General features: G+C 44.8%; 1 protein-coding gene across 4 annotated transcripts in view; it reads left to right on the top strand.

Annotated features, from left to right (window-relative positions):
• Nucleotides 1-12,559, top strand: part of ITPR1 (inositol 1,4,5-trisphosphate receptor type 1) — a 149,420-nt gene that overhangs the window by 67,715 nt on the left and 69,146 nt on the right. For all 4 annotated transcript variants that reach the window (XM_042880947.1, XM_042880948.1, XM_042880951.1 and 1 more), the window contains 6 exons: nt 492-617; nt 1,316-1,444; nt 4,863-4,983; nt 5,593-5,777; nt 6,881-7,029; nt 7,957-8,068. In XM_042880947.1, coding sequence (XP_042736881.1) covers nt 492-617; nt 1,316-1,444; nt 4,863-4,983; nt 5,593-5,777; nt 6,881-7,029; nt 7,957-8,068 — 822 coding nt within the window. The remainder of the gene's footprint in view (nt 1-491; nt 618-1,315; nt 1,445-4,862; nt 4,984-5,592; nt 5,778-6,880; nt 7,030-7,956; nt 8,069-12,559) is intronic.

A 12,559-nucleotide genomic window follows, 5' to 3' on the forward strand; every position in this document is an offset into this window, starting at 1 on the left:
CTTTGGGCAAGAGAGATTTAATATTATTTAGTCCTTCTGCTGTGATAAAGCTGGTGGGGCAGGTGAGCAACAGCAGGTGAGCTGGGAAACTGAATTCCTCTCCTGGTCCTGCTATAGACAACCCTAGTGATTCAGGATAGCTCAGTGAAATCCTTTCGTTTCCTTGCCCTTAACGTGGGGATGTGATGCTGTGCTTGCTTCTTTTATAGGGTTCTTGAGGCAGAGAAGTTTATGGAGTATGCTACTAAACTTGAACAGATGGTTCTGCAGAACTGGAAATGATTATAATGCTGACGTTTTGTCTGCAATAATCCCAGTGTTTTTTATTGGATGATGTCTTGCTATTCATGGCATTAAATTTCACCAGTGCTTAAATAAAAGGAAGTTGAGCTGCAAATGATTTATGTAGCAGTTTTAATGTGACATTATATCCATTCACAATGCTTCCCAGTTTTCGTTTTTTAAATGGTAATCTTTTTCTCCACTTTTAGGTTAAAATTGCGTACATCAACTTCTTGAATCATTGCTACGTGGACACGGAAGTAGAAATGAAAGAGATTTACACCAGTAATCATATGTGGAAGCTATTTGAGAACTTCCTGGTTGACATCTGTCGGGTAATGATTTCTGTATCTGGGAACTGAATTGAAAAAGTTTAACCTCTGTAGCATATAGCAATAAAAATAAGGCACGGTGCTGCTGCATCCAGGCAGGGAGTGCCCCCAGCTGCTGTGCCTTTTCACATTTCTGTTTGCCTTTTTCCCGTGCCTGTGGATTTCATTAGTCATATTCCATGGAACGCACTGATATTTTCCTTTAAAAAGAAAAAGCCCCACACCCTGCTCCTTTGTCTAATGCATTTTTATGTTCTGCCACCTGGCTTGCTTATTCTGGCTGTGATGGCCAGTTCCTTCCCAAGCAATAGTCAACGTTTTTTGGCAGGTCAGGACCATTTTGTTTTTCCAAGCTTGGCATTTGTTTGTCCCTATGGCTTTCTGCCTGGGATTCCAAGTATTTCCCCATATGAAAGCATTACACCTTGGTCCTTCCTATCCTCCTAGCATATTTCTTCTAAGGAACTCTGCTTCTTCTCCTTACTCCTAAACGTGCTCGATGCCAACGTATTGAAACAGTGAGAGTGCTGGGGTCTGCCTTTGCACGTACTGGAAATACAAAGATGCCAGAATCATAAGTGTTGTTCTGGCAGGGCACTGCCCTGGCTGGAACGATGCAAAATCAAACATCTCCAGTCCATAATCCTTGTTAGTCTATTTTGGTTGAGTTGCTTCTGATCTAGTGATGAATTGTCTTGCAGGCTTGCAACAACACCAGCGACAGAAAGCATGCTGACTCCATATTGGAGAAGTACGTCACAGAAATAGTGATGAGTATTGTCACCACTTTCTTCAGCTCCCCGTTCTCTGATCAGAGCACTACTTTGCAGGTAGGAAAAAACTAGAGGCACAGATGAAGAGATGTATGTTAATTCCACTTCGGTTCTGTTACCAGCTCAAAAGAGACACGTGGGTGCAGATGCGTATTCTTTGTGGCCAAGGTGTTTGTTTTGAGGTAGAAATGGATAGAAGACTTTGTGTATCGATCTGTGACAGCAGTTACAACTTCATGAGTAAATTCAATTTTCCTTGGAACCACATAGAAACACCCTCCAGAGGGCCTACAGTTATGAGGTTAGCAGTTGGGTGGCAGGAAAGAGTTGTGCAGAGCACACTGAGGAAAGAAGATAAAGCTTCGGTGGCAAGACTTCTGGATAGGGGGAGTGAAAGTTGCATTACAGAGGGTACAAAGCCAGTGTATTTTATAAGATTGTAATTTCCTTTAAAAACAAAACAAAAATGCAAAAGCTCTGTTGTATTAAGCTGAATAACTTCTGGTCTGTAACAAAAAGCACGGGGGGGAATTTGGAATGTTTGTGACAGTGACGGAGATTTCCTTTGCAGAACAGCAGTGTCAGGACATTGCCCTAATGTTGGTGTTGCAGCACAATGATAACATCATTCTTTTATTCATAAATAACTTCTTGGGAGGAGTGTGGGCGGAGTGGTCAGGTGTCTGGCTGATCTCTCAGGTTTGAATGTGGTGATTGCTGAAACTTGATGCAACCTCATCATGCCAAAGGCAATTGTTCAGAGTGCAAACTCCAGGTTTGTAATTCAATGCAACTGGCAGCAGGTTAGGAAGCATCTTGCTTCCCAAAGGCAGCCATAAGGGGCATCTGCCAGTTGACCGTGGCAGTCCCTCATCACGGTGTGAATTGTAACCCTTTGGATCCTGGTGTGCTGCCTGGCTGCTGCAGGCTTCCAGAAAAAAACATACAGAGCACTGCTGCGTGCCTGCATCAGGTGAGGAGTTCCTTCTGTCCAATATTAACAGTGTGTTCCTGCCCTCACTGAATCAGATGTGCAGTTGACCCCTGCCCGGATGACGAGTTTCCAGCCTGATCTATTCAACTATTTTATATTCAACAGAGGTCAGCTTCTCAGGCCTTATTCAGGCAAGAAGTCAGTCACATTGAAAGCAGCAGAGCAGCATTTGAGCCGATGTCCAATGCTCTTTAATTGCCAGACTGTGTGCATTGCCTGTGAGAGCACAGAGCTGCAGCAGCTGTGTTTGGCCTGAGCAGCTTTATTAGAGTTGTGTCTTAACCAGGCAAGTCTGAGCAGTCCAGCAGTTCATTTGCTTCTCATGTGACTTTAAAATGTCAGCAAGTATGGTGCATCAGCTTCCACGAAAGTCTGTCAAAATTTCATCCAAAGATAAGAAGTTGAGATCAATGGTTAGCCTTGTTCCCCAGGGCTCTGCCCTTCTCCTCTCATCCCTGTGTTGTATTCCTTGGCTGTCATACCTTTAATTGTCATCTAAGAGTACAACATTTGAATACACTTCCTTATCATCACATTAGCTATCTGGTAACTTTATGTGTCAGCAGGTTTCTTCAGTATCTCATTCACTCCTCTGTACACAGCGATTTCATCCCTCCTTACCATCTCAGTTGGTAGCTCTGTCTTTGTCTTATCCTGGATTTGCCTTGCTTCTGTGTCTTTGAGTTCAAAGCTCTCTGTCTCTACCTTTCCCTGCCTGTCAACACTCTTGCTCACATCTGAGAGCTCTCCCACCTGAGGAGTACAGCCTGCTGGAGTACCTGCCTGGTGCACATAACTCCTCCAGGTGGGATTTTACCCTCAGATCTGAGATTCTGCAGAGCTCCCTGTCTCCACAGGCAGACGACTTTTGTCGCTCAGCTTTGCCTTGCCTCTGGATTTGCTTGCTCCCCATTCTTCCTGCTACGCCTTGTCCTCTCATTTCTTTTCATGCGAGCCTCTTCTTGTCTGATGTTCTTTCATGTTATGGCTTGTTGGACTTGAATTGTGCCTCCCCTGAGTCAGGACCAGCCTTGCTTGTTCAAGGAACACCTTGTACATCTATCATACAGTTCAAATAATATGAAATTAGGAGAACATAAATATGTCTTTTCAAAGAACAGCTGTCCAAAATTTTCCTCTGTAACAAGTACTGTTTAGCTTGCCTGCCTCCTAAGGTTGCTGCTGCCCGAGGCTTTCCTTCACAAATGTTCTTGGAGGGATGTGGAACGTGGAATAAATTTCTTGTTTGATTTATGGACCTAATTTGAGCAAATTAAGCAGCTCTGAAGCCTTTTAGACCAGCAAGTCTTTGGAAAGGAGCTGGAGGTGGCTGAAGTCCAGAAGTGCAGATATTTTCGGTGCCCTCAGAGGACAGTGCTATCTGCCATGTTGCTGGTGTTTGGCTTATTTCTAGAAAGGATACTGGGTATTTGCCTCTCCTTTTATATATTCCGTAGTGGTATCATTTAATGTATTGGTTTAATAGATGTAGTCATCTAGTAGATTTGTTTTTTTCCCCTCTAACTCCATTTTTTTCTTACGAACAGACACAGATCTTGACCAGAATAAAAGAGGTATTTTTTCTCTGGTTCCTAAGTCTTGTGGGCTGTGCACTGTGGTGTAGTTCACATAGCTGCTAGAAAGATGACGTAGCTAATAGGTAGTGGGATGTGGGTATTCCCCTCTCAGGAAGAGTTCATTTGAAACATTTTAAATACTCTTTCTTCTCTAGGTAAAATAAAGGAATTGCTATAGAAAGTAATTATTCTACAAAACCAAGTGGGGAGTTCTGATTGATACAGTTGGGATGTTGCAGAGATGAAAGAGCAAAGCTCATGTGCATTTGTGTGTCAGGTAGCTCACCTATCTGCAGTGAAAGATCACCATGCAAAGTACAGGGCTAAAAACCACACGTTAATTTTGGCTGCTCTGTAACAACTGGGATGATTTACCACTAACTACTACCTATGTTCAAAATAACAAATACCCAGCTGGTTTCTTCAGTAAATGAGGTACCAGGTGATATTTGAAGTGATGAGCTTTCAGCTCTGCAGCTGTGCTGTCGTTTAGCCCAGAGCCAAGTCCCATTTACCTGTGGGCTGTTGAGTCAGCTGCTGGTCAGTGCGAAAGGAAGAACCTCCGTGTGCCAGGCTTGCTGATAACTCTGATTAAATAGATTAAGATTACTGCTTATTTCCTTTGCTTAGTCAGTCTTCAATTACTAAAGCTTTATGCTTTAGAAGCTTTCTATTTAGTATTTCCCTTCCAGCCCTTGCTCCCACCCTCTCCATTCGGTTGCTGATGGTGTGGTAGATATGCTGCCTATGCAGTATATTGTGTAACTAAAGGATGCAGACCAGCTGGAAATGAGTGGTGTGCAAGAAGTCATGGTTGAAGCTGGAAACCAGTGTTACCTCAAGTTGATTCTGGCACATCTCAGGATGATGTGATGCTTGATTTTTCTTTCGTCTTGTGTTCCAGACTCGACAGCCTGTGTTTGTACAGTTGCTGCAAGGTGTGTTCAGAGTTTACCATTGCAACTGGTTGATGCCAAGCCAAAAGGCATCAGTGGAAAGCTGCATTCGGGTGCTCTCAGATGTAGGTAAGACATGGATGCAATCAGATCTCAGTGCTGCAAACATGGTCTTGTATTTGCTGCTCACGTGTCGTCCTTCCCAAAACAAAGCTCAGCTTCTTGCTGGTGCAGTTTGCAGCTAATTCAGAGCCAAGTTGCCCTGCAAAGCCAGAATTGTGCCCATGGATTGCCACGGCTGAGCAATAGGTGTTGTCACAATAACCTGAAGTGCTTTCTTGGTTTAACCTTGGAGCTCTCTGTAATCCTGTTGATCTGTGACTGGGAAATGGTCCATCTAGAGTTTTGTAGCACTCCTCCCAGTAATTTGCTCTGCTTTGAGTAGCAAAAAGAGTAATTTGTACTGGATATGCAGCCAAATTCTGTTGGGTAGGTGCACGTGTGTGCTAGCATGGGATTAATGTGTGTCTAAAGATGTACTCCTATTCACACAGTTTGAGTAAACAGCTCAGAATTGTGAAATCCTTTAAAGCAGTGCTACAGAGAGGTCTGACCATTACACAGTTGCATAGTTTAAAGTGCATACCAGGCAGGTTGCAGAAAGAACTGCAAGCAGAGCCTGTCTTGTTCTTGCATTGATTGTAATACATGGGCTAAAGGAACCTCTACTTGTTGCAGCAAAAAGCCGAGCCATTGCAATTCCTGTGGACTTGGACAGTCAGGTCAACAATCTCTTCCTGAAATCTCACAATATTGTGCAGAAGACTGCAATGAACTGGCGAATGACTGCAAGGAATGCTGCCCGCAGAGATTCAGTGCTTGCTGCTTCCAGGGATTATCGAAACATAATTGAGAGATTACAGGTGACTGTGCAGCACCCCTTCTTCCTTTGATAACCACCTGTGTATTTACATGGAAGGAGGAATTCTCTAAGTAGAACAGTGCTTGGGAATTGCCTAGTCAGAATGCTCTGTGGTGAACAAGTTTAGCTGATGCTGAATGTAATCCTGTGCATAAAATCAAATGTAGAGCATCGTATAAGGAAACAGAATTGAATACACACTTAATGAATAGAGAAGCTTTACTCCCTTAGGAGGGGATGGCATTTAAAGTTACTGGTACTTGAAAGATTCTTGTTCCACCATCTGTTAGGAACAAAGCATTCCTTTGGTTAGAGAGGACATTTTCACTGCCACAGCCTTCCAGACCCCTTGAGTGCATTGCTCCTTGTACACCAAGCCCCTCAGTGCAGTGAAAGGTGCCACAGACCTGCATGGAAGCACTGCAGAACTTGAAATGAATGGGTGCATTGCTTTCCTGTGACACAGTTGCATCCAGAGTCATTTTCCTGAGGTGTGCTGGCATCCCCACTGTTTCTGCTAAAAAGTAACACTTAAAAATAATGCTTTGTGTTAGAAATAGGGACTGTTTTAGCTATATTCTATGCTCAGACCAGTAGGTGGTTCAGTAAAACCTTTCTCATACTGAAGGAAATACATTATCTTAAACTACGTGTTTTTCCTTTTTCATCCTATGCTCGAAACCTTGTTATAGCAAACAGTGCTAACTAACTTTATGTTAATTTAGTACCCAATGTAAAAACTGTGCCCAGCCCATTCTCACTGAAATGGTTTGTCCCTCTCTATCCAATCCCCTCTGTTCTTTTCAATGCGATTAAACTTTTTCTCTCTGCCTTCGCATGTATCTCAGTGTTTTGTGAGTGCTGAAGTGTTAGCATGAACATGCTTTTATTGTCAGGTAGCTGCAGCTTTCCAAACATGAGTGAAAAGGCAAGAATCCCATTTATGCATAATTTTAAGTGGTACTTCTTATGCATGCTGATAAAACTACCTGAGAGTGTGCAGGCAGGACAGAAGTAACTGTTCAGCTCCTCTTTTGCAGCTTGTAGAATTAATTTGTATATAACTATATACGTGGTTAATTATTGTGTCTCAATATGATCTAGGACATTGTATCAGCTTTAGAGGATCGTTTACGTCCTCTTGTCCAAGCAGAGTTGTCTGTACTGGTAGATGTGCTTCACAGACCTGAACTGCTCTTCCCAGAGAACACAGACGCAAGGAGGAAATGTGAAAGCGGAGGTTTCATTTGCAAGTAAGTTGTCCTGAAATCTGACGTGCTGGGAGGTTTGTAGTATTTTGCTGTTTACCATTTTCACCCCGTGCTCCATGGAGGGGTGTGCTCTTGCCCAGCTTTGTGCTGGCATTTCTTGCTATAACAGTGCTTGTCGTCTGGGGGAGGGTGAGCTCCTGGAGTGGGGGGAAGGCTGGTGTGCTCCTAGAGCTGGTATTTAGGAGTCTATTTGCTGAATTATATATAGTGCCTATAAATGAGGATGCAATTTTGAACTGACTCTTGTCTTCAAGCTCAGTGATGTTTGCAAGGCACTTGTCCTTGCAGCTCTTGATGCTGGGGAACTGTGTCAAAATCAATTGTTATCTCATGCATCACATAACTCAGATGCCCGAGTTTGGAGTGAAGGAAGGGAAGAGATTACAGGGTCATTTGGAGGGCAGTTCAGAGCAAAATCCAGGTTCTCAGATCATCTCCTGGAGAGGTGGGTTATGGACAGAGATCACAGAAACCAGGTAACTGAGTAATTAATAAATGCTGGGTAGAGTGGATTTCAGATTTCACTACTAAGGACTCCCAGTGTGTTTTTAACACAGTAGCTGTGGAACAGTTTTTCTCCTTGCTGTTAGGGTTTGTTCTGAAGATTTATCAAGTCTTAAATTATATGGTGCCTTCCTCTGATTTCTTTCTGCCTGTAATCAGATGGTTTTTATCTGGTTCTCCTGCCTGTTACTCTGTGCATTTCCTTCACAGCTTCACTGAAGCCCATAGTGGCTTCTGACGTGTTGCTATTGAGGATATTCCCCAAACAGTTATATAATGGAGAGACAGATTTATGTTTTAATAAAACCCTGTTTGCAGCTTAAATTCAGTAAGAGAGCCACGTATCTTATCCTACTTCTAGAATGCTATTATTAAAATGAACTGTAATTGATTGTTTATTTTCAGATTAATAAAGCATACTAAACAGCTGCTAGAGGAGAATGAAGAGAAACTGTGTATTAAAGTATTACAGACACTCAGGGAAATGATGACCAAAGACAGAGGCTATGGAGAAAAGGTAATGTAATTGACAGTTTGTCATTCCATGTTCAACACTGCCTTTATTATTCAGTAAAGGAGAATAAACTTCTGGCTTCTTCAAGCTGTTTTGTATGTGTAAGCATTTCTGTGCTGGAGAAGGAACAAAAAATTTTTATTCAGCTAACAACTTCAGATAGAATTGGAAAGGTTAGCCTGGTTCTGTTTTCTACTTGAAATTTGCAAGTTTAACTCCTAATTCCTGCAGTTGCTTACAGTGGTTACCTTTTAACGATGAATATAACCTCTTTATCTTTTTTTTGGGTCCAGGTGACTCTTCATCAGGTCACATAGACTTGCAATGAGAGGATATTTAGTGGTTTGATTTTAATTTACATACATCTGAGTCATCATCTTGTGAGTTACAGATGGAAACTGTCTGTACAGCCACCCCTGTATTTTCCTTTCTCTTCTTTGCCTTTCTATGTACAGTTCCTTCGTCTAGTTGAGAGGGATGTTTTCCTGTAGCTACAGACCAATTCTCTGAGTTGGAAGCGTGTGTCTATGGCAGTATGTTTGGGAATCTGGATGCTCCTGCAGTCCATTTCAAACTCCCAATCTAAAGCATCTCCTACATTTTTTAAACAACCCAGCCTAACGACATGCAGCACAGCAGCACGCAGCACAGCCTCTGGGTGAACGTGCTCACCAAGAGGTCAGAGCTGGCAGCTGGGGCTGGGAAGCAGTGGTGTGGAAGGATGCTCCCTGCAGCTGGGAGCCTGTGCCTGGGAGCAGATGGTGTCTCGTGTCTGACGAGCACGTGCTGTAGGGTTTGAAGTTGCTGCACAGTGCTAGATTCACAGCCCAAAAAGGCAAAAGCTTTAGAGCTCACACAGCTTCATAATATGAATATTAACTGTTTGTAGCTATAGCTGCAGCTGTGAGAAAGGAAGAAGCTGTGAAGGCAGAGGAAGCTTTGGCATCACCAGGTGAATGCCCATCTGGGATGGCCCAGGCAACCTCTGCTGTGTCTGGCGTAGCTGGAAAGGAGGATGCAGGAGCAGAACACAGTGCTCTGCTGCCTGTTCAGCAGGAGGCTGAGACCTGGAGGAGCTGACAGAGCAAACACAACAGGGAGGCTGCACACATGTGGCTGTGCACGTGCACATGTGTGGGCTGCAACTCGAGTGCACCCAGCTGAGCACGCAGCAGGGCGGGATGGAGGGAGGCTGTTAGCAAAGTGCCCAGAGGGCAGGGATGGCCAGGGCGTGCTTCCTTCCCATGTGCTGCACCTCTCCAGATCCAGCCCGCCTCCGGGCTGTGGCTGCACATTTGTTCTGCAGTGCTGTGCTGCTAAGGAATCACCTTCACTTTGCTGTAGCAGTGTTTTTCAATAAACTCATTGACTTTGGGAAAAGGCCCTAATAAACTGCAGGGAAGAAACATGTATAGGTGGGATGAGAAAGGGGAAGCAGATCAGTACGATGAGGCAGCTGCAGCTTTCAGCTTGTTTTCCATGAATTGTTTTCCTCTGCACAAGTGTCAGGGTCCTGTGCTGAGTCATAACCCTCTCCTTGCAAAGCCCTGAGGCAATCTGCTGACCTCTGCTCAGCCCCTTGGTACAGCTGGAAGTCTTCAGCCCCGCTGTCCATTTATGAAGATGTGCAGTACTGTGCAGGTCAGGTCTGGCAGGGGTTGGCTGCAGCCAGCACAAGTCAGGCTGCTCCAGTGATAGGGAGCTGGGCAAAGTGATCAGGTGTTGGTTGCTGACACTTTCTCGTACCCAAAGCAAGGGGATATAAAAGTTGAAACACAATCTCAGATTTGGTATTAATGAATTTATCAGTGTACATTCTCCCATTAAAAAACAGCCAAGAGAGGCTCTTCAAGGTCAGCTGGTGTAATATAAATGGTGGCCATTATATGTGAAAAAAATAAAAGCTTCGAGTTCTTAGTACAATATGCCAGTTGGTTTTTCTGGATGGAAACTCACTTACAAGGGTACCTTAGAATTTTACAAACTTGGGTAAAGTGGCATCTCCAGAGGATGCAGTTGTTGGGACACACCATTCTGTTGGAGAGCCCAACACGATTCTCAGGCTTCCAAGTGTAGAAAATGCATTACAGCAGATCAGTTACATAATGCAAAATAAGAACATCCCTTGAAGTGGAGCTCTGAATATGAGAAAGCAGCTGAGTGCTTACAGATAGACTGCTGGCGGTGTAGGGCAGCTGCTGCCTGGGTGTGAGGATTGTAACCATGGGCTCTCCCCTGTGCTCATATAGCTGGATTTAGTCACCACTTAATAGGCAATGCCTTTGGTTTTGCATTCATCCTGAAGCATAAGAAGAAGGAAAAGAATCTTATCTGCCCATTCTAAAGCAAGGAGGCCCAGAGGCAGGCAGCAGATCTCAGTGCTGTGAGCAGCGTGCCGACCATCCCCGCTGTGCAGCTGGAGGTGAGGGGTTGCTGCAAGCAGTGCCCAGCAGCAGTGGAGCTCAGGGCCATTTTGGGCACAGCGTGCGGTTCTGCTGGTGTGCTGAGTGCTGCTCCTGGAACAGTCTGATTTATAGAAGGCCCCACTCCTCCTCTCCCACTGAATCTTCCAGCACAAACAGAAGGCGCCTCACCCTCCTGGCCCGTGTGCTGGCCCTTCTGGAGGTGGAAGCGTAGAGCACAGCGCTGCCTCATCCCATTAGCTGAGACCTTCATTAAACAGCTGGGATTCCTCTGCAGCATGCAAAAAGCGTGGTGAGAGCACAGATGCACAGAAGCCTGTGGGAAGGCTCGAAGCTTTCCATATTGCTGAAGGCTCCTGCTCTTGGCACGCTCTGAGGCGCTCCTGGCGATGCGGAGCGCACCGCGGTGCATTCGGTGTGCTGAAAGCTCTGCTCCATTGACAGTGTAGGCTAGACCCACGTTTCTTACTTAGCTGAAACATGTCATTCATGCACCTCGTCCCGCTGCTTAGCAGATGATGAGCTCAGCTCTCCAGTTGTTAGATTTCAGAATTCTGCTCCTGTTCCAAACTGGAAACCCGACTGCCGGCCTCCCAGCTCAGCTGCCCTCACACGCCTGGGGCAAAGCAATGCTGTGAAATAAGCACAATGTTGGGCTGTGGTGTCAGTGTTAAATGATTGATAGGATCCTAATGTAAGATTTGTTTGTAATTTCTCTTACTAATGCTTGCTTTCAATTCTTCCCCTCTTTTTTTCCCAGCAGATTACCATTGAATTGGATAATGCTGAGGTTTTAATTTTATTTCTCTTCTCCGGTGTTGTTTGTATGGTGTTTGTTTCTTGAGCAGCCTGTGACCTGTCCTGTTGTCTCCAGCCCTGTATGCCTGTGTTAGTGTAGTAGTGGAGATCTCAGTCCACCATGTGTCTATAGTGGGAATAGTTACCATAACTAATTCCATGTGTCGCAGCTTGCAGCATCAGTCCAAATGCTGTTAGAATTCCTGGCAGTCTTCTGGTGCCATAGGAGCTCTCCTCAAGTCTGGGACCATCTCTGAGTGTCTCTGGAGCACTAACTGCTGTGAGCACTGTCAAAGCATCGGCCTTCAGCTGCAATGAAGCACTGAAAGCTGTGATCAGGTTCTGTCAGCTCTTTGGAAGGACAAATGTTTTAATGGTGTTAGCAGGGAAAGTGGAAGAAGCTGGGAGGCCGTGGGAGCAGCCCTTGCCTGAGCTGCGTGGCAGTGGGACGTGGACTGTTCCCAAGGAGCAGCAGGAGGGCAGTGGGCACCGCTCTGTGCTGGGCCTGCTGCCGTTGTTTGCAGGCAGGAAGGCTGTGTGTGGAGAAGGGCTTTCAGTTCTACTGAAATTAGGCTTTCTGAGGACTCCAGAGGTGGCACGTTTGGGGTAAGCTGCCAAGGTCTGAGCTGCTTCTGCTGCTGCAGCTTCCTCAGGCAGACCCAAAAAGTCAGTGTGGGCACAAATATTGGGATTCTTTTTGCATAAATGTATGATGCTCAAAAGTGATGGATTAGCACCTTATTTCATTGAAATGCCAGGGAGATAGAAGCGTTTTCCTCTTTTTGTTTCCTGTGTTATCTCCTAAACCGACCATTTAGAGGCAACAAAATTCAACCCTTTAAAATATTCACAGTGCTGCTCCTGTTTATTCAGTGGAAGAGATGATGAACTGTAAGGCGCTTTCTGCAGAACTCCATTTGGATGCTGATCAGCTGCATTTATCTGGGTAACTTTTCTCTGAGGAGAACCACATCGGATTTGAAATAGCAACTACTTTTTAAATGAGATTTTTTTCCCCGTCTTACCTGGGGCTTGCATACCAGCAATGTCTCTGTGAAAAATGATCCTGCTGGCACATAAACACCTCCGTCAGGTGCTGGACCCCCAGGTTGTGCGGCGCATCCCAGAATAGCAGCAGCGTTTCATCTTGGAGAACCTTCAGACAAAACCATGAATTGTTTAATTGCAAATTAAGTCATAACATGAAACTCTTTCTCACTTAGTTTCTGGCTGCAATGCACTGCCTTTGCCTGCAATAAATCAGCCGGAGCGT

This window comes from Lagopus leucura, unplaced genomic scaffold, assembly GCF_019238085.1.
Source record: "Lagopus leucura isolate 7727_CA_CO unplaced genomic scaffold, USGS_WTPT01 Super-Scaffold_100028, whole genome shotgun sequence".
In the NCBI taxonomy this organism is placed as follows: domain Eukaryota; kingdom Metazoa; phylum Chordata; class Aves; order Galliformes; family Phasianidae; genus Lagopus; species Lagopus leucura.